This window comes from Eufriesea mexicana, unplaced genomic scaffold (genome assembly GCF_001483705.2).
Source record: "Eufriesea mexicana isolate 0111107269 unplaced genomic scaffold, ASM148370v2 scaffold611, whole genome shotgun sequence".
Classification (NCBI taxonomy): Eukaryota; Metazoa; Arthropoda; class Insecta; order Hymenoptera; family Apidae; genus Eufriesea; species Eufriesea mexicana.
In genome coordinates this window covers 265,481-292,422 of record NW_016908771.1, presented here as the reverse complement: position 1 = coordinate 292,422, position 26,942 = coordinate 265,481, and the positions used below count along the sequence as shown (strand labels likewise).

At 33.0% G+C, this 26,942-nt stretch overlaps 7 protein-coding genes and 1 non-coding gene across 12 annotated transcripts in view; 5 read left to right on the top strand and 3 right to left on the bottom strand.

Annotated features, from left to right (window-relative positions):
* Window positions 1-845, top strand: part of LOC108546167 (homeobox protein Hox-B1a) — a 40,932-nt gene extending 40,087 nt beyond the window's left edge. Inside the window, exon 2 of the mRNA XM_017898111.1 lies at window positions 349-845. Within this exon, the coding sequence (XP_017753600.1) occupies window positions 349-839 (491 nt within the window). The 3' untranslated portion in view covers window positions 840-845. The remainder of the gene's footprint in view (window positions 1-348) is intronic.
* A 1,490-nt stretch (window positions 846-2,335) lies between these two features.
* Window positions 2,336-7,317, top strand: LOC108546168 (uncharacterized). 2 transcript variants are annotated; one of them, XM_017898112.1, is made up of 5 exons: window positions 2,336-2,676; window positions 5,284-5,622; window positions 5,711-5,935; window positions 5,997-6,308; window positions 7,090-7,317. In XM_017898112.1, the coding sequence occupies exons 1-5, from the start codon at window positions 2,524-2,526 to the stop codon at window positions 7,315-7,317; spliced, it is 1,257 nt and encodes a 418-aa protein (XP_017753601.1). In that variant the 5' UTR covers window positions 2,336-2,523. The 2 variants fall into 2 exon arrangements, with proteins under 2 accessions (XP_017753601.1, XP_017753602.1); XM_017898113.1 differs by lacking the exon at window positions 2,336-2,676 and adding an exon at window positions 4,838-5,003.
* Window positions 3,173-4,572, bottom strand: LOC108546169 (mitochondrial import inner membrane translocase subunit Tim17-A). The gene is made up of 2 exons (XM_017898114.1): window positions 4,365-4,572; window positions 3,173-3,822 (listed from the first exon to the last, which is right to left on the bottom strand). Exon 2 carries the CDS (start codon window positions 3,805-3,807, stop codon window positions 3,319-3,321), a length of 489 nt encoding a protein of 162 aa, XP_017753603.1. The 5' UTR covers window positions 3,808-3,822; window positions 4,365-4,572; the 3' UTR covers window positions 3,173-3,318.
* Window positions 7,318-7,572: 255 nt separating the features above from the next.
* On the top strand, window positions 7,573-7,645 carry TRNAV-AAC (transfer RNA valine (anticodon AAC)). Its single transcript has one exon. It is a non-coding gene; the product is annotated as a tRNA-Val (tRNA).
* Window positions 7,646-8,379: 734 nt separating this feature from the next.
* Apid1 (apidaecin 1) lies at window positions 8,380-10,457 on the top strand. Of its 4 annotated transcripts, XM_017898098.1 has the most exons (11): window positions 8,380-8,418; window positions 8,565-8,651; window positions 8,899-9,009; window positions 9,094-9,174; window positions 9,259-9,339; window positions 9,424-9,504; window positions 9,589-9,669; window positions 9,754-9,849; window positions 9,934-10,029; window positions 10,114-10,209; window positions 10,306-10,457. In XM_017898098.1, the coding sequence occupies exons 2-11, from the start codon at window positions 8,571-8,573 to the stop codon at window positions 10,312-10,314; spliced, it is 813 nt and encodes a 270-aa protein (XP_017753587.1). In that variant the 5' UTR covers window positions 8,380-8,418; window positions 8,565-8,570; the 3' UTR covers window positions 10,315-10,457. The 4 variants fall into 4 exon arrangements, with proteins under 4 accessions (XP_017753587.1, XP_017753590.1, XP_017753588.1 ...); XM_017898101.1 differs by lacking the exon at window positions 9,094-9,174; XM_017898099.1 differs by lacking the exon at window positions 9,589-9,669.
* Window positions 10,458-10,589: 132 nt separating this feature from the next.
* LOC108546161 (protein AAR2 homolog) lies at window positions 10,590-12,243 on the bottom strand. The gene is made up of 6 exons (XM_017898106.1): window positions 12,232-12,243; window positions 11,859-12,099; window positions 11,679-11,794; window positions 11,415-11,568; window positions 11,070-11,345; window positions 10,590-10,998 (listed from the first exon to the last, which is right to left on the bottom strand). Exons 2-6 carry the CDS (start codon window positions 12,044-12,046, stop codon window positions 10,590-10,592), a joined length of 1,143 nt encoding a protein of 380 aa, XP_017753595.1. The 5' UTR covers window positions 12,047-12,099; window positions 12,232-12,243.
* A 982-nt stretch (window positions 12,244-13,225) lies between these two features.
* Window positions 13,226-20,181, top strand: LOC108546140 (uncharacterized). The gene is given in 17 exon segments (XM_017898081.1): window positions 13,226-13,270; window positions 13,543-13,613; window positions 13,706-13,844; window positions 13,930-14,107; window positions 14,174-14,275; window positions 14,345-14,626; window positions 14,698-15,546; window positions 15,709-17,351; window positions 17,353-17,456; window positions 17,703-18,511; window positions 18,600-18,714; window positions 18,786-18,990; window positions 19,072-19,255; window positions 19,328-19,486; window positions 19,547-19,699; window positions 19,788-19,880; window positions 19,964-20,181. Coding segments are annotated over 17 exon segments (5,349 nt in total).
* A 6,475-nt stretch (window positions 20,182-26,656) lies between these two features.
* The window catches only part of LOC108546172 (uncharacterized), a 113,692-nt gene continuing 113,406 nt past the window's right edge, over window positions 26,657-26,942 (bottom strand). Inside the window, exon 7 of the mRNA XM_017898121.1 lies at window positions 26,657-26,932. Coding sequence (XP_017753610.1) covers window positions 26,834-26,932 — 99 coding nt within the window. The 3' untranslated portion in view covers window positions 26,657-26,833. The remainder of the gene's footprint in view (window positions 26,933-26,942) is intronic.

The following is a 26,942-nucleotide window of genomic DNA, read 5'->3' as shown; positions in this document are numbered from 1 at the left end:
CTAATTACAATTTCAAATTTGGAATTAATCGTTTTGGCTTGCGAATGGCTTACATAAGTATCGATAATGAAACTTGAATATTAAAATTTTGTAAATTGAATTAGTACCAACGAAATGATTTATTTTACATTTGTTTATTTACTGGATAAATTTGTTTAAATCATTTCTTCGTAGTGTAATCAGATTGCAAAGGAAAGAGAATTAATTTGCTTTAAAAATAAGTTATTTTATAAATATTGAATATAAGATGTACGTAAAAATTGAAAATAAAATGAACAATTTAAAATATGGAAGTATATGTACATTTTAGACGAAGATTTGCTAAATATAAACTCAAATTTGTTACAGCAGCAAAGACAAACCCAAGCGTGGGTGAATATGGCGGAAACACAGTTGGGGGTGGAAATGCATCCCCCTACGTGACAGCGGCGAACGGTCCTGTAAGCTGCCTTACCGGCGGACCCATGGCCGGTATTGCAGGTAGCTTCAACAATACCGGCCGGACTAACTTCACGAACAAGCAACTCACGGAACTCGAGAAAGAATTTCACTTCAACAAGTACCTGACCAGAGCAAGACGCATTGAAATCGCGTCAGCGTTGCAATTGAATGAAACGCAAGTGAAGATTTGGTTCCAGAACAGAAGAATGAAGCAGAAGAAGAGAATGAAAGAAGGTCTAATACCGGTAGAGAATACGACTGTAGCGCCGCTCAGTGGCGCCAGGAGTTCGAGTAATTCGCCAACTAGTTCTTCGAGTCATGAAACTAGCGGTCTTGGCTTATCTAGTTTTACGAGCGACAATAGTCGGGAATCCCCACCCTCGTCTTCAAAAGATTGACGCGTCCCTTGCTGCAGCAGCGAACGCATTTATGGTCTACGACTTAACGATGATTGGTGAAAGCAAAGAAAAGACAAAATGTTATTTTAAACCGCGTGACTTGAATTTAGATAAATTTTCTTGCTGCAGCAGCAAGGATAACCAGTGTTTCCAGTTTTAATAGAAGAAAATCATCGTAATAATATATAACACAATCTTTTGACGATCTTGAAAATTATCAAAATTAATCGATAGAATAGAAATTGAATGATGTATGTACCGATTATGCGAACTATTTATTTTTGTTTGATTTATATACGCTGTAAATGCAGTACGAACAGAACCCCCGAAAGGTTACCATATACCTCAGTTTGTGTAAATGGTATAACAATATTTATACATAATTATAAATACCAATGATTGATCACATCATATTATGTAAAAAAAATTGTGAAAATATTATCTTAGATGCTTATTAATTACATCTAAACATCGATCTTCTTTTTGGTGAGAACAATTATTGTTTAATGTTATCATCCTTATCGTACAATTATTATTTTAGTTACTTTTTACTCCCCGTTATGTGATTTGCTTACTGTCTAATGTCGCATCATTGCTAAACTCAAATACCGATAAATTTTATTAGCTATCCAAAATCTACGAATTATTATGAAATCGTTGTATAAATTTTACATTTTAAAAGAAAGACGCTATTAGGTATTAAAAAAAACAATAGGAATGATCGTCGTAAATGTAACATCGTACTAGTAAATTGTGATCATTCTATAATGATAGCATACTGACAGTAGTTGTACTCCCAATTTGAATATTTTCTGTATGTATATGTACATAAAATCTAATGCAAATCTTGTGTTGATGACAATGCACATCATTATACAGTAAAGTATTACCAAAGTATAAACAAAATACAAAAAGAGGAAAATCATTGCAAGAATACTATAGCTAATGATTAAAATGTATAAATAAAAAGTAACACTGTATGATGAACTTATTTTAAAATGGCTACAAGATTTGCATTGATTCTATTTAACTTAATTTGACCACTTAAAAGTTAATGAATTAATCTAATCATATAGTTATATAGATTAAATTGTGATCTACTAAAAAATTCTGTACCTAAATGAATTTGGATATAATAAATTGTGATTATTCTGTAGTTACTTAGAATTCTGTAGAAAGAATAAAATATTAATACACTACGAAAGAAAACGTATAAAATCCACTGAAACTCCGAAATAAAATGATTTACCTAATTGTAACTTATAATTTTATAACTTATTCAATATTATCAACCCAAATTCAAGATCTTTTAATATACAAAATTTTCTGACACACAATTATATTTTTCAATGTCTGATAAATTGTTTAATGCAGGGTAGCAAACTTTATATAGATACAGACTGAGATAGAAATATAGCTACACATTGAAACTATTAGTTAGGTTGGTAACATTGTGATTCACGAAACAACCATAACCTCTCAAATACTGAGTTAAAAATGATATGAAATGAATTTTTATAAGTGCGTAAATTTGTTATTTTAACAAAATTCCTATCGCAATTTTTATGTTTCATTACTTCAAATGTGCGTGTACGAAAAATAAAATTGATTACACGATAAGACATTCTTTTAGTATATACATGTCACGTTAAAGTAGTGAATTATTAAATAACATTAACAAAGAATGGAAGAAGCAATAGTAACTGAAGATGTCGAAAATTCCAGTGCAAAAATAAGGGCTAATGAGTTACTCGCTTATCAGAGAGATTTAATACAGGAAAAAGAACTTCTTCAAAAAATATCAGCGAAGATTGACGATCAAGTACACGGGCTACAGGTAAATATACAAAAATAAGAATTCAGTTTTCATTTGTTCCCACATAAAAAGATGTTTTACATGACAATTAGGTGGAACAACTTCATTTATTGGGATTAATAAACAAATCATTAAAAGATACACAAGATGAATCCTCACCATGTGAGTCAATAAATGATAATCAACAAGGCTCTACAAGTAAATCATTAGACTTGTCCGTAGCATCAACTTCTAAATATTTTAATGAAGAAACTGAAGATGAAGATGATCTTTAAAATGAATAAAAGTTTCGTAACCTAAGAAAATTGTGATCTATATATTTTATACATACTAATGATAATAATTTAGTTATTTTTCTTTTTGTTTACAAGTAATGCAACTAAGTGTTGTGTCAGTTCCTTTTATAAATACATTTTCTATTAATAAATTGCTAATATATTTATGTTAAGTGTTTTATCTTATTAACAGTTTAATAAAGGTACAAAACAGCATTAAATAAAAACCAAACTATTATTATTTCTTAAATCAAAGAATTGAATTGTCTATACAAATTTGATGTACTGGCAATATGATAGTTTCCAACTACTACCGTTTCAAACAATATGAAACATTTGTACTTAATTAGTCGAGTGATATTGAAATACATCTAAATATTTATATATTTTATGATGGATGACCCTGCGTTGACTGTCTCAAAGAGCTTGGTTCCTCAGTAAATGATGGAGGTTTAAATTGTTCTGCAGATATACGAGTAATAAGTATTCCTACACCTTCTATTAAAGCCAGTAACACTCCTCCAATAATTGCACTACCAGCCATGGCTGGTAAACCATTTCTTGCTGCTAATATTCCACCAGTGGCTGCTCCACTGATAATAGAATTCCATGGATCTTCTTTTTTTCTAAGATGAACCAATGTACAATCTATCGTGGAAAACATACCACCCCATAATGCAAAGTTTCCAGCAATGATAGGAGACTTCTGTTTAATAGCAGCAAGACTTCCTACGATCCTTTTGTTTATTCCACTAGGTGCATTACGAAAACCTTTAATACTTTGAAATACTGCCCCACCAATAGCACCCATTGTAAATGCACCACCACAGTCATCTATTATACGCCATGGGCATGGTTCTCTTGCGTATTCTTCCATTCCTTAATTAATACTCTGCAAAAATAATTGTTTAATATCCCTATATCTTTTACATTATCTATCACAAGATAAAACAAATAATTTTATTATATTTTCTGTATAGTTATATATATCTTATATACATATGTATATCAAGTGTTATTTTCAAGAAAAAAAGAAAACAATAACTACCTAATAATTCATATGGATTGTATGTAAATGTCTGTTCAACAAATATAATAAAATTATGGCGTCAGTATAAAATTCATTAAAAAATAAAGGTAACCAAAAGTAACCTTTAACGCTAGCTTTTGTTAAATTTTTACTGATAGTAATGTTTCTCTAGCATTCTTTTAATAATGACTTTATATCAACACGCGTGTTACGTAAAAATAATGTGTTCATATACGCTTAAATAGGCTACAGAAAAAGATATCGAGGAAATAATACATGATGCAAAAGAGGTTATGTGATTAGTACTCGTGCACGATCAATTAACATGTACATAACAATTCATAAGAGTAAAATACATTCCCAGAAAATATAATTTGCATAATAAAAATGAAAAGAAAATTTACCTATGTACCATAAAATTCGGTTTGAATATTTCCGCTGCCGAGGAAAAAGATGCCTCGAGCACGACACTGTGGTGAATGTAACTACGTTAATAGATCTTCATACAAATACAAATTTTATGCCATTATGTAAGAGCAAAGGTACATGTGGTAATTTAACACAATATATAATTTTTCGAAAACGGTCCAAATATTTTTTACGAACATCTTATGATACTATTTTATCTTTACACTTTACATGATTATCTTTGAATTCATTCGTATAAACGATGCTTTAACTTCGACCCATATTGCATGATATTTCGAAATGAAACTAGGTATCGCATGAATGTATTTTCGAGCAAATGCATTTTGTTCCATAAATATTCTTACTATCGATAACGTGTGTACTTATAATTTCAACGAATCAGCTATAACAAGCTTTGTCACATACTCGGTTTAAATACAATACTACTTGCAGTTTGTTGGATGTTAGACTGGCGCACATTTACGATAGTTTAAAATAGAATTAGCCGACAATGTCCAAAAATACATCATACTTTTCGTTAGTCCAGGATATCCAGTCGTTTTGTGCGACAGGAAATTTCGTATTTCAAGGAAACATCAATTTTAACACGTATTCGATCGCATCTGAAATCTTTGGTAATTTGAAAATCGATCCTATAAACTATTCCTCTATCCACAACTACGAACCAAATACTAGAACTAAATTTAATCGACATCCTATGTCGCATTAAAAATTCTCATCGTTATCCAAGAAACGAATAAATAACGAAACGTGAAATCATTTTGTGCTCGAGAATCGCGATTATTCGGCCAGCATAATCGCGAAGGACACAGTAAAAATGCATCGGGAACAATCTCGTTTCTCTTCTGTTCCCTATGTTATATGTGTAACGCATAAAAGTGACATTTTTTGCAGATAAAAATGTCAGGCAAGGAGACGCTGAAATCAGACACCGAACCAGACTCTTGCCTATCTGAAACGCCAAAGTCCGAGGGAAAAGACAATGCAAAAAGCACCAGCAGATCCGAGATCGAAAGTTTAGTCAGCTCTGTGGACGATCAAAATTCGGCAAAGCAAGAAATCAAGTGCACGGTTTCGCGTTGGACAGAAGACGAGATCATGGAGGTGCCTACGAAAGAGGTAAATACGGCCCTGATTGCAAACGCGAAAATTTTTGCCGAAATTCCGAGTGAACCCGTAGAGAAGGAGGTAGAGGAGAACGTAAAATGCGAATTGAATCGAAACGAGTCACTGGTAAGTTATTTACAAATTGGAACCGGAAACGAAGATAAAATAATCTGTTAATTTATTAATTTCACAAAATTTTCATCCCTTTTTCTAGCCGAGTGTTTTGGAGATGCAACAACAAACGTCCATAGGGGCCGGGGATACTTGCTTCTGTGCACCTCGAGACGGAAGTGCCGATGGACAGAAACCGGAAGACCAAATTGCACTTTCCTTCACGACCGATCAGCTCGAACCGGAAAGTAATAAATCGGTTGTAGAGAAAGATAAGGATACGAATGTGACTGATCTCGCTGTAAGGAAGTTGAAAGAGGAAATCCAAGTAAGATCTCACTTCTGAAAAGAATGATCGATAATTTTAATAAGTTCCTTTACGTTTTCAGAAAACGTCCGACGAAAGAGATTCGTATAGGAAGAAATTGGAAAACGTGGAGAGCAAGCTGGCTGAGCTGCAGGCGTCTTATGACGCTTTGTTGAAGGGTGATGGTAACGAGGTTGTACTTCGTCGAATGGTGGACCAGCTGAAGGGCAAACTTATTCAGACCTCGTTGCAGTTGGAGGATCGAATGCGAATCGTGTCTAATCAGGAAAAGCAAATTTGCGCGCTGAATAGTCAAGTGGCTTCGTTGAAGGAAGTAGAATCCCTTACTAGAAGCTTGTTGCAAATTCGCAACATGGAAGTAAAGCATCTGCAGGTAAACCATGTGAAATTTTGCTGTATATGTATAAAATGTACATGCAGTAGTGTAACACCATATCAGTGCAGTATCATAGAACTATAGTATTATATATTACGTATGATAATGAATAATACTATACATATATATAATATATAGCTATTAATATATTTAAAATGTACATGTAGTAGTGTAACACTATATCAGTGCAGTATCATAGAACTATAGTATTATATATTACAAATAATAATGAATAATACTATACATATATATAGTTTATATTATACTATAGTATTATAGTATCTATATATATAGTATATACTTATTTATATATATACAATGTACATGTAGTAGTGTAACACTATATCAGTGCAGTATCATAGAATTATAGTATTATATATTACATATGATAATGAATAATACTATACATATATATAGTTTATATTATACTATAGTATTATAGTATCTATATATATAATATATAGCTATTTATATATTTAAAATGTACATGTAGTAATGTAACACCATATCAGTGCAGTATCATAGAACTATAGTATTATATATTACAAATGATAATGAATAATACTATATATATATATAGTCTATATTATACTAGAGTATTATATATATAGTATAGTAAATTTTGTTAATCGTGTGGCTCTCGTCTTCAAAATAATTTTATTCGATGATTCAAAGATTTGAATTGTTAAAGAAGTCAAAATTAAATGACTTTATTTGTTATTATTTATTGTCAACTTTTATTATTAATTTATTATCTATAATTTACGCAATCATACAGGCTGAAGTCGATGATATGGAAGTACGAATCTCTGAGGAACGAGAACGATATAGTACAATGATTAACAAAATGGATGCTGCAGTAAAACTGAATGCAGATTTGAAAAAAGAATACGAAACGCAGCTTTGTCTTTTCCGGGATCTTCGTGAGAAGTACGAAGAGAAGGTTTCATTATTATCAAAAGAGAAACTTGCTCTTGAAGCTAACGCACAGACTGCTCCTAAATAAGAACGTACCTTAAATTTGCTAAATTGTTTTGTAATTATTATAATTTGTATAAAATATAAGTTCTTCAGAAATAAATTTCCGATTGTGCCTTTTTATTCTATTTTAACCTACCCTTGTGCTGACGATTATATAAACGCTAGATATTAATATGTTTGACGTTTCGTCGATGAATAGTTAGTACAAAAAAATTATTTAAGAAATATTAGAATTATCAAATTCGAGACATGTAAAGAGTATAAAAGGCTTCCACCAACGGTTTCCGTGGTGTAGTGGTTATCACATCCGCCTAACACGCGGAAGGTCCCCGGTTCGATCCCGGGCGGAAACATGTTTTTTTTTCAACCCCCCAAAATATAAATGATCTAATCCAATGATTAAATTCCTAAATAAATAATTTTGGTTTAGTACAAAATATTGAAAACTTAACAAACTGTAAATATTATAAAATAAACGACACGAATAGTACAAAGAACTAGATAAGAAAAATAAGTAAATCAGTCATGAAAGGGGAATAACATCGTCTTACGCATTTCCAAGAATCCCATGAGGAAAATACTGTATTTATTTTTATCATTAACATTCGCGGTAGTTCCCAGACGACCTGAACTTTCACAATTGAATACATGCGTGACGCATATTAAGTCCAATATTTACTTCAACTAATAAAAAAAAAATGTAGCAATTTTTATCAAATTATCTTCGAGTAACTTCTAACAAATATTAATTAATATACATTTAAAAAGCAATTTGATGGCCGCTTTAATCAATGTCTGTGGCAAAGTACAGTTCTGACCTAACGAAAATATATGACCCAATTAAACTCAGAGATATGAGTATATGTTAGCGATAAGTGAATCAAAACAATAATAAAATAGTTCGATCAACGAAATGCTTGAGAAAGCAAATTACCATAAAAACAATGCACTTATCTTCATTGTGTAATGCATCGACGGTGATTCCCGAAGAAGTATCGAGGAACCTTGAACTTTCACTTAATCGGAGATTGACATGTCCAACAGTTCGTATAAATACGTTGCACTCGCAGCATTCGATATCAGTGTCTCTAAATCCACGAGACTGACTAATGGTTAACAATTATTGGTAAGATATAAATTGCGAATATAAAAGTAACCATTTTAATAGAAAGTATTTTCAAAAATGCGCAATACTAATAGAAATATAACATTTTCATCAAAATCAATTTTTCTACAAAGTTAATTCTCAACTAATAAATAATTTTTATCCAGATAAACATGAAGTTCGCTGCCTTGATACTGACTTTTGCCCTAGTGGCAATTGCACTTGGTGAAACCCTCGATAGTCGCTCAACTGAGGTACGATTAAAGAACATATTAATAATTTTTTGCAAACCTATATATATTTATGTTCAAAATTTAAAAATAGTCAGTGATGAATATATTTTTTATTGTAGTATCATCATGAACTAGATGACTCTTTAATTTAGCATAAGCCAGTAATTCTTCCTCAACCACATACGATAGATGTTTATAATATATCTGCCAACTGCATTATAACAATCAAAATACAAGTGTTTCACTAAATTTCGCTTTAAATTTTCAGCGTGTTCGTCGCGAAGCTGAACCGGATCCTAAACGACCATCAGTTCCTAAACCTAAACCAATTAAAGTTCCACGACCGGTACATATTCCAAAACCTCGACCACCTCACCCGGTAAATATTTATAAAAAAACAACCGATTATATTGCAACTATTAATATGATGAGTGTTTTACTAAATTTTGCTTTAAATCTTCAGCGTCTTCGTCGCGAAGCTGAACCAGAACCGGAACCTAGTAACCGACCAGTATATGTTCCCGCACCACGACCACCTCACCCGGTAAATATTTATAAAATATTAACTAATTATATTGTGACTATTAATACTACGAGTATTTGATTAAATTTTACTTTAAATCTCCAGCGTCTTCGTCGTGAAGCTGAACCAGAACCGGAACCTAGTAACCGACCAGTATATGTTCCCCCACCACGACCACCTCATCCGGTAAATATTTATGAAATATCAACTAATAATATTGTGACTATTAATATTACGAGTATTTTATTAAATTTTACATTACATCTTCAGCGTCTTCGTCGTGAAGCTGAACCAGAACCGGAACCTAGTAACCGACCAGTATATGTTCCCGCACCACGACCACCTCACCCGGTAAATATTTATAAAATATTAACTAATTGTATTGTGACTATTAATACTACGAGTATTTGATTAAATTTTACTTTAAATTTTCAGCGTCTTCGTCGTGAAGCTGAACCAGAACCGGAACCTAGTAACCGACCAGTATATGTTCCCCCACCACGACCACCTCACCCGGTAAATATTTATAAAATATTAACTAATTATATTGTGACTATTAATACTACGAGTATTTGATTAAATTTTACATTAAATCTTCAGCGTCTCCGTCGTGAAGCTGAACCGGAACCCGGTAGACCAGTAAATATGCCTAAACCTCGACCGATACACGTTCCTCGACCTCGACCACCTCACCCGGTAAATATTTATAAAATATTAACTAATTGTATTGTGATTATTAATACTACGAGTATTTGATTAAATTTTACATTAAATCTTCAGCGTCTCCGTCGTGAAGCTGAACCGGAACCCGGTAGACCAGTAAATATGCCTAAACCTCGACCGATACACGTTCCTCGACCTCGACCTCCTCACCCGGTAAATATTTATAAAATATTAACTAATTGTATTGTGACTATTAATACTACGAGTATTTGATTAAATTTTACTTTAAATTTTCAGCGTCTTCGTCGTGAAGCTGAACCGGAACCCGGTAGACCAGTAAATATGCCTAAACCTCGACCGATACACGTTCCTCGACCTCGACCACCTCACCCGGTAAATATTCATAAAATATTTATAAAAATTAACTATCTTACAAAAAATATTGTAAAAATGGTAAACGTTATATAATATGCTTAATTTACTTTTTAGAGAATTTGAGATATTCACGATGACTAATACCCATGACGCAGACCATCACTTTTGTAATATATCATATACATAATGAAATAATGTAATGTAATATCTTATAAGATAGTAATAACTGATACTGACTCTTAAATAAATTTATTGTATTATTTTAATATCTATTTTCTATATCTACCTCCATCCTTATTTATACTTATAAAAGTTATCTATATACAAAGAATAAATATGTATTTTATATCATATATTTTACAACCGCAATTTTATATAAGTTGCAAATATATTCAAATTTATTCTAATGTAACAATAACTGGTGCATCATCTTCAACCTCTTCCTGCAAATTAGAAAAATCCCATAAGAATTTTGTAGATAATCGTTTGCTAAATCTCCTTGTACAAGACTTTAGTCGTTCATCTAATTTTGGATTTATTTCAATATTTGCAAATAGTTTGCGCAAATTTTGATATATAAAATTATTATTAGCTACAATATCACAAAGTATGTCTTCAGGTACATGCATCAACTGAATTTCTAATACTTTCATAAATTCAACATAAATAGTGCGATGTTGCGATATTGCGCAATCAGCACCACAGATGAGAGAGACAAGTTTCTTCCAGTGTTCAAAAGCATCAAAACTTTGTCCCACTAGAAAACAGGCAAATGCTAATTGCACTTCACCGATTATCTCTATAGGACTGAAAAGATACCATTATCAGACATAATAGATGATAGAAACCTGCAACAAAATGTTTAACCAATTGCTTACAATATTAAGTTATTAATAATAGTATTCAAGGCATAACTTGAATCTAAAGAATATTTTGTAATTTCACTTGGCGATGCTCCATCTGGGTAATGCTTATCAGGTATTTTAGAAAGTCGAAGTTCTGTACCAGACTTAGGTTTCATATCAGGAAGAAGTTCATTTTCCTTCTCTTCTGTAGTAATTCCACATCTTCTTGTTTTCTTTGGAACTGATTGTCCACCTCTTGGTCTTGCAGCATCAGTGCAATGTTCTAATTCTAACGCTGATCTTACAAAACTAAAATACATGAATTTATTAACAAGAAAGTAAATAGTAATTAATAAGTTAGAAAAGTAGTTAACATACCCGCATATAGGTATACACCGTTCAGCAAGAGTAGGAGTAATATGATTTGTTAATTCTTTCCACTGCAACCATATATCATATGGGTAACATCCTAGGAATCTGTTTAAATCTTTCAAATTACTTTTCAATTTTTCAACTGTTTTTTTATCTACAGCTTTATATGAAAAGTTAAATGTTATTAATATTTATTATTTATTAATATAATTATTTTATTAATAATACATTTTTTTGGTGTTATTCATATTACATTAAATGCTATCATACTTTTTGAATTTAGGTCCTCTTCTTTTGCATCCCAACATTTGACTATAAATTCAGATTTCTTAAATGTATGAAAAAAACCAATTTTAGGTGTTGTTTCTCCAAATTCATCTACAGCACTTTAAGAATATATATGCTAACATTATACTATGAATAACAAACATGGAACTTTAGTAAACTTACCTATAATGAACATAGTGAAATCCTGGTGGAATCATTTTAATACCTTTAAATTTATCTGCTGTATTCCATGATTTTAAATCGATACCAAATTCTGAACCATAAGGTATGTCTAGTACAATTAATGTAGCACCTTCAAAGAGAAGTCTTTGAGCTAGAGTTTGATCCATTTCTATTCCTTTGCTCTCCATGGTTAATTAATAATTATTTTATAAAATTATAAAATTTATGAATGTTTTTCTTTCTACATAAATCGCATTAAACTTTGTATTAGCTCCATTTATATATTTACAAAATAACTGTATATTATTTCCAAAAATTAACCTAAATTGTAAAAGGTTGCAGAAAATCAATTTGAAAATTGATATCTACTTACTAGAATTATGACAGTAAAGAATTGAGGGGATATTTTATGTTTATCTAAAAATCAAACTTACAAGACTGTAATATAATAATAAAAACAAGCGCTTAGAATATGCTATTGTACTCCACAACGCATAAGCAATATATCACATAACCAATCTATATACATTCTACGTACTTGTCTCTGAAGGTATATATACAGAAAATTACAAAATAATTATATAATTAGAAATAAATTGTAATGCATCAAAGAATACAAAAGTTTCAAGTAATAATTTAAAAAGAGATTTTTCAAATATATTTAATCAACATATAATTAAAAAGTAATAGCACAAATTAATCAAGGAAAATGAGACCTTGATAGTATGAATATTCTAGTTATAATGAAAAATAAATTTGAATAAAATTTAGAAATAAAATTTCAATAAAAGATTATTATTCCGCAGTAAATGACATTAAATATTAAATTTATTTTTCGAATAACAGAAATTATCGTGTGTACAAATATTTATAATTTATTTCAAACTCAAAAATCAAAGAGAAAATCCTATCATACTACGACTGTATGTTTTGATAGTATCTGATATCATTGTAAATTGTAATTATATTCATTCCGTGTTATACTATAGAAATATTAGTTGGAATTTAAAAACTAAATGTTTAGATCATTATTTGACCTCAGTTAAAAATTTTGTTTTTAATTGTTTTATTTCCTGTAACATATAGTTTCATTAAATTTTCTCCTATTAATATTCTACTTTTAATTATAATATTAAATTTTTTTATATATTTATTTAATACAATTTTGGAAAATACGATATATTTTAAATATTTTTCCTTTATACATGAGGTGTATTTCGTTATACTAGTAAATTTATATTAAATCTAGGGTCCCTAACCGGAACTGTAAACATTAAAATGAATGCCGCATGAACGTGTTTTTTGATCGGCGTGTAGAAATACAAACAATTGTAAAATAAGTAATACTAATTGTCATTTTAATTAGAATGGATAATAATCTTCTTGATCTAAAAACAAATGAAACCATTCAAGTGAGTATTTTATACGCAAATGCTTTTTCTTTGAATTAAATTTACTAGTATCAAGTATGTAGGTTAGCTTGAGGTTATATTGTAAATCTGATATCAGTAATAATAAAAATCCAATTTGAATTTTTCAAGTACAGTACAGGTGCTTTAATAAGATATATGTACATTTATACCTCTATCTTTTAAATTTTGTGAAACTGATAAAATTTTTATGTATTATTCTGTCCAAGAATTGTAATTTTAAAAAGATTTAATCGTTATTTATTTTATTATAGGAGGACATTGCCAATTTGGAAAAGTTAACACAATCGTATTTGCTCTTAAAGAAAAGAATTTCTGGAACTCAGTAAGATATTCGATACATTAATCATGATTTTCTTTTATGTGTATATATATATTACCTTATGCAATTAATATTTATAAATTATATCCTTTTAGTGAATTAATTAAACAATATAATGATAAATTAAAAGAATGTGAGCGATCAAAACAAGAATTGGATGGATTAAATAAAGAAGTAAAAAAAATAACATGTAATTATAATTCCACCTTAGCAAAAGTTATTAAACTAGAACTTGTAAGTAACAAAACGTATATGTCTACAAAGTATTTATGCTGCTAAAATATTCATACTTCACATTGAATTCATTTTTAATTTGCAGCAAAACACAGAATATAAAAAGAACATTAAAATTTTAACAACACAAGTAAGTGAACATAATATAAAGGCAGCAGCTGATAAACAACATATACAGCAACTAATATGTAAAATAAAGGATATTGAGGCAAATCAGAATGATAAAATAATGCAGTATGATTTAGAGAAATCTTCTCTTCAAGGTATGATTTGATAAAGGTTTAAACATTTTGTGCACTTTAATGACCCATTCTCATTACCCATTGTAGTGAAAGTCAAAGAATTGGAGCAGGAGTTGAAAAATGTTAAGAAATCCTATGACACAAAAATGAAGAAGATGGAGAAGAAAGTCCCTATAGAGAATGAAAATAGTAAGTTAATCGAGAAAAATATATTTAAAAATATTTCTCAATTTTAATGAAACTCAATCTCTATTTTAGAAGTGAAATTAAAGGATGCTGCAATCAATACAATATTAACTAAAGATATAATAATGCAAAAACCAGAAGTCAGAGATAAATCTGTATTAACAAATGAATTTTATAATGTGAAGAATAATTTGTATCCTGTATTTTGCGGCAAGTGTGAAATTTTGTTAGAACCACCTCCTATTGAGAAAATATGTAAAGTTATGAGCAATTCATGTCCAAAACTTATTGAAAAAATTTCATCTCCAATAAAAAGATCTCAGAAACCTTCATCCATGCTTCAAATGCCAGCAGGTAATATATTAAACAAGTTTCTTTATTCATTCATATAAAATATATTTCCGTAATTCTATTTGTTTTTTTAGATATAAACAGTGAACGATATAGAACTGAAAGTTTACCGACATTATCAAGTACTCCTGCGCATCATTTACAGAATCAGAGTAGTCATGTAGATTTTATTCCTACAAGTCTATTACATCCTCATACAATTTCGTTAAATCCTGCAAACTGCTATAATAATAATAATACTTTTCCCTCAGCATCGAATCAAGGTACCTATTATATTGGACCAACAGCACATAATCCCTTGTCAATGATAAACTTGAGTACAGCTAACCAAAATGGTCATTGTGAGAGTATGGCAGCATCTTCATTGCCGATTATTACCTCCTTACAAAAGAAAATTGATACTTTGGAAAATAAAATAAAAAAGAAATTAAAGAAAAGGAAGTCAGATCAGAACAATAGTTGCCAACATTATCATCATCAGAATCCTCCTCACATGTATGGTGTAAATAATGCCATGCCATTCAATTTCATTGAATTGTGGCAAAAGATGACGGAATTCTATGAAAACAAAAACAGGAACAACACTAGGGTGGATAAACCAAGAAATATAAAGAAACGTAAATTATCCCGATTGAAACGTAAAAGATTGCCGAGTTCGCATATTGGCTCATGGAAGGTTGAATCAATTGTAAAGAAAACTGAGCAGAAGCCTTCTAGAAAAAGACCTAAAAAATGCAAGTATCGATTTTCTCCACTTTTCAATAAATCTAGTAGTTCTTCGTTAAGTAGCATTGAAGATGTGAGAAAGTTGAACAGTGATTCTGAATCAAATTCATCTACTGATATGTCTAATGATAGTAGTAATGATAAAGCAAATACTAATGTAGACTCTGATAGTCTATCACATACAGAAAGTGATGCTAGTTCCACTTTAAACATTAATAATATAGAAAGTGATTCTACTTCCTCTTCAAACATTAATAATATAGAAAGTGATTCTACTTCCACTTCAAACATTAATAGTATGGAAAGTGATTCTACTTCCACTTCAAATATTAATAATGTGGATATGAGTGAAGTTGAAGATATAAAAGTAATACAAAATTCGGTTGAATGTAGTAAGTCAGTAGGAGGTGAAACTGATTCAGGAATATTATCAGATTCTATTGAATCTGGTAAACTAATGCAGCTTAAGGCGGATACAGGCGCAAAGTCGAAATTAACAATGCAACAACAAAACAAAACAGAAAATGCAACGGAAATAAAGTCTTCCAAGCAAAGTAAATCATGTTCTGACGACCATAATATAGGCACGAACGAGTCTCCAATGGAAACAACAGTTGAAAGTAGTAATACTTTGAATACGTTATCAAAATCGGATGAATATATCGAAGAAATTATTATGTTCGATGTATCATCAGTATCAGATGAATATGTCGAAGAAAGTAATACTTCGGACACGTTATCAGAATTAAATGAAAGTATCGAAAATACTTCAGACACGTCATGGATTACAGAAGAAAGTATTGAAAAAACTAATAGATCGGATATATTATTAAAGCCAGATGAACGTATCTCAAAAACTAATTCTTTGAATATATTATCAAAATCAGATGAATGTGTCGAAGAAAGTAACACCCTGGACATGACAAAATCATATGAAAGTACGAAAAAAATGAATTCTTCAAACATATTGTCAAAATCAGACGAATGTGTTAAAAAAACCAATAGTTTGAACATAATATCAAAATTAAATGAATCTATTGAGGCAACTAATCCCTTGGACATGCTATCAAAATCAGATGACCAAAAATCAGATGAACGTGTCAAAGAAACTAAGACCTTGAACATATTATCAAAATCAGATGAATGTGTCAGAAAAGCCAATAATTTGAACATGATATCAAAATTAAATGAATCTATTGAGGCAACTAGTCCCTTGGACATACTATCAAAATCAGATGATCAAAAATCAGATGAATTGGTCAAAGAAACTATGACCTTGAACATATTATCAAAATCAGATGAATATGTCAAAAAAGCCAATAATTTGAACATGATATCAAAATTAAATGAATCTATTGAGACAACTAATCCCTTGGACATACTATCAAGATCAGATAATCAAAAATCAGATGAATTGGTCAAAGAAACTAAGCCCTTGAACATATTATCAAAATCAGATGAATGTGTCAAAAAAGCCAATAATTTGAACATGATATCAAAATTAAATGAATCTATCAAAAAAAGTAATCCCTTCAACATACTATCAAAACCAGGTGATAAAAAATCAGATGATTTGGTCAAAGAAACTAACACTTTGAATATATTATCAAAATCATATGAACGTATGAAAAAAATGAATTCTTCAAACATATTGTTAAAATCAAATGAACGTGTCAAGAAAACTAATAATTTGGACATATTATCAAAGTTAGATGAATCTATTAAGGAAACTAAACCCTTGGATATACTGTCAAAATCAGATGATCATACGAAAAAAATTAATTCTTCAGACACATTATCAAAGTTAGATGAAGGTATCAATAAAATGGAACATACACGTATGTTAGAATTATCGCAATATAGTAGTTCAATGGCTCGCATTAAAACAAGTATTCCTACTACCCCGAATTCTATGAGAAAAAAAAATATAAGTGACCTTTATGGCCTGAAAAAACCCGACAATCGGCAACACTTAATAAAGAAATTAAAAAATTTATTTTTAGAGCGGTACAATTATGAATACATGTCAAGTTACACCGGAACGTCAAGAAACACAAAATTATGAACATTGTAATTCCAATATTTCTGAACAAAAGACAGTTGAAGAAGATGTTAAAGAAGAAGATGTTAAAGAAGAAGTAATTAAAGAAGAAGAAGTTAAAGCAGAAGAAGTTAAAGAAGAAGAAATTAAAGAAGAAGAAGTTAAAGAAGAAGAAATTAAAGAAGAAGAAGTTAAAGAAGAAGAAATTAAAGAAGAAGAAGTTAAAGAAGAAGAAATTAAAGAAGAAGAAGTTAAAGAAGAAGAAGTTAAAGAAGAAGTAATTAAAGAAGAAGAAGTTAAAGAAGAAATAATTAAAGAAGAAGAAGTTAAAGAAGATGATTATATACCTAAAAAGAAACCTCGTATCGCACATGTACCTAAAAGTACAGTAGTTGGACAAAATCAGACAACAAGATCAGATAACTTTTTGCAGTTTAAGAAAGGATTAATCAATAATAGAAAAGGTACTACTGTCATTAAAAATACACAAAGGAATTGTATGAATTTAAATAAATCAAAGGAAGATAATAACGAAGTACATAGAATTTCTAGCATTAAGATAGAAGAACCGCTATCGAAACTGTCGAGTACGTATTCTAACAGCAACCGAAATGTTATAGAAGATACTATTCGTAAAATGTCAATCCCTAATATTAAAAACTCGTTAAGTGATTTAGAAAATAAGAATTCATTTGAAAGGAGCAAAAATAATTATAGTAAATTTGATACTAAGCCCAATAGTTGTTTGAGAAAAACTATCAAGACAAAACCTGAATCAAATCAGCATAGTAAACTCTTAAAGCGCAAACATGGAAATAATTGTATAAATGTAAAGGGAATCAATGGAATAGACAAGATGAGCCAACAGGGAGCATTAAATTCCAATAGTAGGTCTTCCATCAATACTTTAGAAACAAGTGATGTAAAAGAAATGAACTTAAATACTGAAAAATTAACTAACAATGTATGTAAGAAGGAAGAAGATTTTACTACAGAATATAATTTGAAACCATATCATCCAATTATAAAATTGCAACAATATGTTAACGAGATTAAATGTATAAAAACCAAAAGGAATAAGAATCAATCTGCCAAACTTTCACATGTTCGTTCAGTAGTAGGTAAGATTATTTTCATTACATGATTGCTAAAAAAAAAAAAAAAAAAAAAGAGAAAATATGGAATCATTGAAAATATGTTTTATTTCAGATAAATTTGTGGAGATTCAGTTGCAAAGGCTTATAGACAGTGATTGGGAAAGTTCTATACATTGGGATGTGATTAAAACATTACAATCTACTTGTAGTGCTTGTATCATAGCAAAGTTAGTATTATACCATATTTACATCAATTATTAGTCAGAATTAATCATTAACATATAACATGAAATTTCAGGGGAATTATAGATTTCTTAAGTAAAGAAGTGGATCACAACCACGTTTTAGATAACACTTATACACCACCTGCACCATTAATGGCAAAAGCACAACAAAGAATATCAGCACTATTAGTTGACTTAGAGAAATCAAAACCCACGATAATTCAAATCGTTCAAGCTGGTATAGAGTACAAACTTTTTAGACTTAACCAACCAATAGAGGTTTGATTTTTATTTCCAGTAATTTAATATACAATACAAACTTCAGGAAGGCAATTAATAATTTATTAATTTTATATTTAGAGATCTGCTATAGAGTCTCTTTCTAGAATGTACACGGTTTTAGCACGAATTAGAAAAGATCGAGAAAAAGTAAGAATATTCTGTTGCGATGCTCTATATTGTTTGGGAATTAATGCGGTAATTATTTTGTATACAGTATTAACTTGTTGGCCAGAAGTGTTTCCAAATAACGATACGAATGCCGGTATGTATAATTTCATTATTAATTTCAAAATGAAATTTTTTTTCCGTTATTGTAATTATTCATTACTTACAGAATTATTGCCAAGATGTATGGCACATTTAATTCTGGAACAACAAGGCATAGATTTCCCTAAACTCAATGCCTTGAAGAACTTGATATCTATATACTATAAATACCCAATGGGAACGTTGTCTGCAGATATTCTGAAAGAACTTTTGATGGCAATTCAGAGTAAGTAACACCTATGATGCTGTTAATTTATCATTTTAATATAATTCAACTGATTTACAGAAAATAGTCACAGTAATGTAGAAACTGCTATTATACTTCTCGCGAAAAGAGAAGGTACTGAATGGGCGTATAAAAATGTCGTTAAGGGTGCATTGTTATCAATGATAGTTAATAATAAACTTCCTAATACGTATCGAGCATTTTCTTTACTAGGTAAGTTTCAAATTTAACAAACTTTGTTTAAACATTTAAATCATTTAAACATGACTTTAAACATTTGTTTAAACATTTATGATTATAGGTAATCTCATGCGTGTATTTCCTATAGAAGATAAGGATAATGCAGTTGGTGAAATTGTAGAACAATTATCTGATCTAATCATTTCCGGCGAAGGTACATTTTCATTATTTATTTTATTCGTGTTTCAAACATTGTATCGAGAATTTAATTAACTAATAACTGATACTTTTAATTAGGCTCGGATGAACAAAAAGAAGGCGTTATTTCAGCATTATTGAGTTTGGCCAGGCATAAATTCCAGGAAGTGGTACCAAATCTATTAAAATGGACCCCTGCTGTACCACTATGCGATCGAACATCAGAACAGATCAGAGGATTAGTTAATATACGTGATATAGTTTTCTGGCAGAATTATTTAAGGAAACGTAAATATTTATGGGACACTTTAAAATGAGTTAAAAATTATGCATCTTTTTTTAAATATGCATAACGCAAACCGTGTGATATTCACTGTAAGATAATTTATATTACTTAACAGTTTAATTATTCTGTTATTTTTTAACGCATATGAATTCTTTTGTTGACATTGTTTTAATTTTGAATGTATTTGAATTCTTCTGGTCGTTAATTAGAATTGAGATTAGTTGATTAATCGTGGCAATAATCAATTTTTTTATCATTTTTTTACATAATCCTAAAAAGTACTAGATGTACCGTGTTCTTTGTTATTTCGATTTCTTCAATTGAAATATTATTATAAAATCATTAATTTTAGCATTAATATATAGTTCCTCATTTTTTTTTTTTATTTGTTATAGTGTATGATACACTATATACATAGATAATCTTATTTGAAGGTTAAAATATGATTGTATTATGTATATATGTATCATGTTGAATAGAAGAGCATTCAGGAAAGAATCCAAATTGATTACGTAATTTTGATAAACCAAAGGAAGTCATTTTGTTTCAGTAATATTACTAACGAAACTTCGTTTACGCTTGATGTTACGTATAAATGTTTTTACTTTAAATTTTCATAAACGAAGAACCATCAAACTTAGAAATATTGTTTTGTTATATTATAAAATAAAAAATTGATTTTCTATATTTCATGTTTCGGACAATAGTTTTTTTAAATTCTTTTCCCTTACACATTTCAGACGAGTGGCGGTTAAGCTGTTTCAAATAAATCCGTTACGTATACGTATACGTATATATATGCGCATACGTATGCGCAGACGTATACGTCGCTACGATGGTATATTGAAATGCAATATTAGCAAAAATGATTGAATATTCATGAAATATTAGCCTATCGCATGAACACGATCACTGACCTGGATGCAGGATTCATGATGGAAATAATAAATATTAAATAGTAATTAAATATGTGTATTTACATAGCTGCGGTTCCCAGTTGGCGTGGCGCTAATGCTTTGAAGTTCCACCATGTCCAACCTGCCAATTTTGCCTTGGCGATGCACGTTCGAGTTCATAATATCACTATTTCACGAACCAAAAAGTTACATGTCTATAAGCATGACCATAGCTAAATCTGTGTTCCAGTTAAACATATTGCATCGAAAGTACACACGAAAAAAAAAAAATTGTACCGATATTTGCATGCCGAACTACTTTTCGCAAACACTTTTCAAATTTCCAAATTCTGCGGTATCACTCAAAGTTTAACGATTTGCTGAACAATTTATAGTTAATTTAACACACACGTATATTAATACCAGCGATATATTTTAGACGCAACACTTTTTGGTACACGAACGGTTACTTCGAATCGCGTTAATCAAACCTACCGTACCGCGAAACTACTACGCGATCAAGTGCGAAAAATAGCTTCTAAATATTGTATTCTTTTCGATCAAATATACGTACGAAAAATTGTTCTATGTATCTCTCCTATTTTTTTTACTTTCTTTTATATATATCACGATACACGTTTTAAAATTTCTTCAAAAACTATAGTCACTCATTTCCCTCGTATTGTCATCTAATCGTAAGAGAAAGGAAGCAAAGGACAGTGGCGCAGCCTATGGAACATCGGTTAACAATGGCGGGAAAGTGTTGAAAGGACGAATACAGCAACATGCACGATCTCGCTTATTTATACTATTTAACCATTTCGGGAAACAAGATTACAAGTTTTTATTCCTTTCAATATAATAATAATCATAATAATAATAGATAATAATAAAAATAGATAATAATAGCAATAATAATAATAGAAATAATAATAATAGAAATAATAATAGCAATAATAATAATAGTAATAATAATCAACATATCGTAAGCTTCCATACGCAGAGCACGCTAAGTTAATACATGTACATGGTTTCTTTACAAAAATAATAACAATGTTTCGATGCAACATTGCGGATCCAGTGATCAATCTCGTCTAGCTAAATGACACTTTAGCAGCATTTTTTCCTTTGGATAGATAACTCTCGTATAATCCCCGTTATATTCGTTCATCGTTCTCACCGTTCGACTTTTTCAAAGGAGCGCGCGCGCGTGCAAGCGCATGCGCGTACACGCCCCGCTCCTTTCTCTCTCGCCGATTTTCTTCTCTCTCTCTCTCTCTCTCTCTCTCTCGCTCTCCCTCTCCCACATCTCTATTTTTTTCTCTTTTTCATTCATTTTTATAAATAAACTACCTTTATTTTGTCAGTTAAATCGACATTGTCTTTGGTACATTTACAACGAACAGCATATATCGCGACAGAGAGTACGGATTTGGTATGTCGGACGGGGTACCTACCATCCGCCGTCATAAAGCGCACGCAATTCACGAAAAAAAGAAAAAAATTTCGCTTGGAGACCTTTCGCGTGTCCTCTGAGCGCGAAGATTTCCGTCAGGAAATTAAAACGAAAAACAGGGAAAAAAGAAAAACAGAAACAGAAAGGAAAAAGAAAGGGAAAACAGGAAATTAAGAAGAAACGGAAACGGAAAAGCAAGAAGCAAACAAGAGAAAACAAAGGAAAGAAGAGAATACGCGGGTGAGAGCGGCGGCCGGGAGAGCCGACCAAGCATCGATCGGAACGATCTCGTTCCACCGTGAATTTCGCGATTCCAGTGTCCTCGGAGTCGGTTCCGATCGACCGGTCAGTGGAACCAACTGCTCCCGAGGGGTCTATCTTCTAGGATAAGACCCCGCGCCGCTCGCTGGCCCGGCAGAAACTTTGCCGAAATTTCCTCGCGTCCTCTCTAGCCCTATCTTTTTCTCTTTCTCTTTCTCTTTCTCTCGACCGAATACAACGTATCCTTCTCGCGTCTGCCTTTTTTTCTTGTTCTTTCCCTCCCTTCGGTTCTCTTCTTCGTCTTGATCTTCGCGATACACGGCTACGGCGCTGTCTGATGTACTAAAATGCCACCACTGTCTACGCTTAAACGGTCGCTAAGTCACGAGCCCGAGTCATTGCTCTCGACCACGATCCTCCTTCTCTTTCTTCCTTTCCTCGTGCCACGCGCAAAATTCGAATCTTTTTTCTTTTCTTTCTCCCTCGACGATCTATCGGATAGAAACTGGACCCAAGGATCGTGTCACGAGCAATCACCCGGCCGCGACGATTATTAACGTTTAGAAGCTGACACTCGCAGTCTACCTATGAATTATTTCCTTACGATCGCTCTCGTACGAAATGTTTGGAGGGTCCTCCTTGTTCGACAATCAGCCATTCGTTGTTCCATCGTTTCTCGAGTTCGAGCGATCGTTCTCCGGATGGAGATGGTCGCGTTGGAAAACGCGAGACGATCAATTGGAAAAGTTAGGAGGAACCGACGACGATCGAGAGGCACGATCGCTCGAACTTGCCTTTGGGGCTTCGGTTTTTCGAAAGCTGATCCAACGATTACGGGTTGAAGAGCACGAATCGTATGTCGCTGTTATAAAAGAAGATGTCTGCTGGCCGGACGTGTTAGGAAAAATGGCTTTCCCGATTGAAGAACAACGCAGGTACCGCGATAATTCGCCGAATAGGCTCTGCGTATCGGAACGCAAGCTTTTCATCGAGTCTCGCGCGGCTTTCACAGGCACACTCGCGTCGGAAATTGCGTGCTTTTCATCGTTTTTTTACGCTTTTTTTTTTCCATTTTTTTTTTTTTCTTTTTCGATATTATCCTTTTTTTTCTTTCGTTCGTTCGTTCGTTTATAAATAATAAGTGCGTGTCCTTAAAAGATACCGTGTTAACCAAATAATACGCGATAGCATTAGGAATAAACTGATTAAACGTGATTCGATAATAATAATAAAAGGAGAATAATTAAATGATCGTGGCTAACGATCGTAAATTAGTAAGTTAATAATAATAACCGTGGTAATTAATAATTAAAGGAAAAATAATAATGTAAGAATAAATTAGGAACCAAGTACAAAGTTACGAGAGAAGTATGATCGGGGAATAATTAAATTAGAACTTTTCCATTTTCACGCTACGGTTTCTTCACGTTAATTAGAACTATTTATAATAAATTACACCGCACGGCCGCGGTTCGGACTCGCGGCCGTGACAGAGAAAGAAAAATGAAGAATACACTTTAGGCCACCTAGCTCCGCGCGTTTCACGTCTCCGAACCCGTCTCGTTTTCTAATTCTACGTACGTATGCGTATATCCCTCGGGTAATCTTCTTCGTTCTTTTCGTTCTTTTCGTTCCCATCTTTCGATTTCGGACTCTTCCGCGATCCTCCGCCCAACTACCCGCGTCCTCACGGTGTTTTACAAATCTGAAATGCCGAAACGAAAGAGAAAACACGAGGCTCGCCGAGGAAAGAAACGAAAGCGTGGTCGGGTGACGATCGGGTTGCGCGTTGCACACGTTACTCGTACACGTTACACAAGTGTTCTTCTTCAAAGCGTTTGGAAGCTTCTCTTCACTCCACAGCACAGTATCTACAAATGTACAAATCACCCTCGAATACAGGATCCTTTCGAAAGCGTTAGGTACGACTGACGAAACGAACGATCCATCGTGCATCACCGATCAGCTCTTTCAAGATGGCGTCGCGGCGGCGTCCGCTGGCGTACGTTGCGATTGATACCACGGCTTCTTCCGCCACAGAGAAAGAAGACACGGGGGTGGATTCGATGGTTGTCCTAACGGTGCGACGCGAGAGCAATCGACTCTGCCATCCGATCGACTCGTTTCCCGATAAATTTATTTGTCAATGGCTACCACAGAGCAATGGCGAAACCGCCGTCGAACAGCGTCGTCATAATTGTAGTTTGTCCGCTACAACGGCCCAATCGCACGTCGGATAAATTTAAAGGAGAACGAATCGACTGGCCCTGTGTGGATAATTTACTATTTACAAGAGGAGAGGCGAGGAACAGAGATCTGCCCAGGCGCCGCACACGCTTTCCGCGATTTTTCAAGATGGCGAATTTTCTCGGACGCCAGCGACGCCACCGCGACTCGTGCATTCGCCTTTAGGACTCGGTCGATGAGGAATCGACTGTAACGAACACTACACCGAGGCTTGGTTTCCTTTTGCTAGCTTTCAACACCGCGCAGAGACACCATTTTCAGGCCCTTCTCTCAGTTCACCATTCTCGGCCGTTACACTCGCCTAACCGCGCGAATTTAAATTATATTACGAATTTAAATTAAGTTACACGTACGGCATTGTGCGAATGAAAAGATACATATACTTAACGCAGAGCTTTCCAATAAATAATTGCGTCTGTATTGAATGAACATTTTACAAGGTGAAACACTTGCTGCTACCAAGCTTTCGTCCTGTCACGCGAATCAAAACGTCGAATTATTTTCGTGACGGGGTTCGATTACCGATCTTATCCGGCACACTGGACGAACGAGAAGCGAGCTGATACGGAGCGCCGAAATTTGTCGATCTCTTCCATCCTAGATCACCGGTTTTAGAAGGAGAAATGTCGCACGACGACTTACAACTTGGAATATTCTTCGAATACTCTGTATCCGTGAACGCTTTTTCTTTTTGTCTGCTTTTCCCTTTTCTTTTTGATACGTGAATCGTTCTATCCTCCGCGTCTCGGTGGCGTTGATTTACGAGAAACTTGTGCTGAACTCGGAACTCGCATCGACGGATCGATCTCGGCGTGGGGATGCGGGAAAAAAGAAGAGGACGAAATGGGACAAACGGAAAACAGGGGGGTAGGGAAAAGGAGGAGGGAGAAAAAAAAGCAGTGAACCCGGGGGGTGTGGGGTGGTGGGAGAAAGCTTATTTCCGCGCGTTTCCTCGGTGGAAACCGAGGAAAGAAAAAATGTTCTACGACGAGCAACGTTTCTACTTAGCAATGGATTATTCGTCGAAACTTAACTGGTACATTTATCTTAACCGATGCTAATAACGTTATGTAATTATTCTCCGGTTATTATTGTCTGCTCTAAACTATCTCGTATCTCCGATAGGAACAAATTACTTATGCTTCTTCTCCGTTTACGTTCGCGCTAAATGCTTCTTTCCTCTCTCTTTCTCTCTCTTTCTCTCTTCCTCACTTTTTCTTTCTATTAAGAGAGTCACCTATTCAGCAGAGGCTTTATTTTTAAGCTTCCCTTCTTTTCTACTTTCTTGTCCTTTGTTCTTCCAGCTGTTCAGGTCCAGCTATTTAAAGTTACCAGCTCTACGTACTTCCTTTTTAATCCTACGCTCTTCTAGATCTCGCACGGATCATCGGTCCCGAGGATCCCGATCCACGTATCGATTCTTCCGGCCGTCAACGAGATCCTCCTCTCTTCGATGATGTTTCTCTTCCTCGTCTCCTCTTCTCAACGAAAATCCTGCCGATCTGAACGGAACGCACGGTTCGAGCCTAGGCGTATGATCTTGCTGCGCAACGAGCGAGCCGGGAAATTCGTCGAGCGGATTTAATTCAGGCACAAATGAACGTTGGATAACGACGTTGGGGCTGCGTGGTTCGCGAAAAGTTCACAACGGATTTTCCTTCTCTTCCTTCTTCTCTGCTACGCCACCGCGGGAACGTAGTCCATGGACGGAGACAGAAAGCAGCTGGGTGAAAGTGATTCCCTTCCGTCGACCTGGTGTCTCGGTGATCTCTACGCTGGACGCCTCGGTTCGTGTCGTGGAATTAGGCACCGGACTGGCTCTATCATTGACTCGAGCGCTTGCCTTCGCTGATGGACGCCATTCTCATGGACTCCGCTTCCGGGCAGTTCCATCCGGGCATTCTCGTCTGCTCTATCGCCGCCTGGTCAAAG

What these genes read in the sequence shown, in the direction of transcription:
- LOC108546161 (XM_017898106.1), bottom strand. Translation starts at nt 12,046, where the DNA reads ATGGAGAGCAAAGGAATAGAAATGGATCAAACTCTAGCTCAAAGACTT. An exon ending in CGGTGTATACCTATATGCGG is followed by an intron (nt 11,346 to 11,414) that starts GTATGTTAACTA and finishes CATGTATTTTAG; the next exon opens with TTTTGTAAGATCAGCGTTAG. An exon ending in ATTATTAATAACTTAATATT is followed by an intron (nt 10,999 to 11,069) that starts GTAAGCAATTGG and finishes GTATCTTTTCAG; the next exon opens with TCCTATAGAGATAATCGGTG.
- Apid1 (XM_017898098.1), top strand. Translation starts at nt 8,571, where the DNA reads ATGAAGTTCGCTGCCTTGATACTGACTTTTGCCCTAGTGGCAATTGCA. An exon ending in AACCTCGACCACCTCACCCG is followed by an intron (nt 9,010 to 9,093) that starts GTAAATATTTAT and finishes TTAAATCTTCAG; the next exon opens with CGTCTTCGTCGCGAAGCTGA. An exon ending in CACCACGACCACCTCACCCG is followed by an intron (nt 9,505 to 9,588) that starts GTAAATATTTAT and finishes TTAAATTTTCAG; the next exon opens with CGTCTTCGTCGTGAAGCTGA.
- LOC108546169 (XM_017898114.1), bottom strand. Translation starts at nt 3,807, where the DNA reads ATGGAAGAATACGCAAGAGAACCATGCCCATGGCGTATAATAGATGAC.
- LOC108546168 (XM_017898112.1), top strand. Translation starts at nt 2,524, where the DNA reads ATGGAAGAAGCAATAGTAACTGAAGATGTCGAAAATTCCAGTGCAAAA. An exon ending in ATCAAGTACACGGGCTACAG is followed by an intron (nt 2,677 to 5,283) that starts GTAAATATACAA and finishes CATTTTTTGCAG; the next exon opens with ATAAAAATGTCAGGCAAGGA. An exon ending in TGAATCGAAACGAGTCACTG is followed by an intron (nt 5,623 to 5,710) that starts GTAAGTTATTTA and finishes CCCTTTTTCTAG; the next exon opens with CCGAGTGTTTTGGAGATGCA.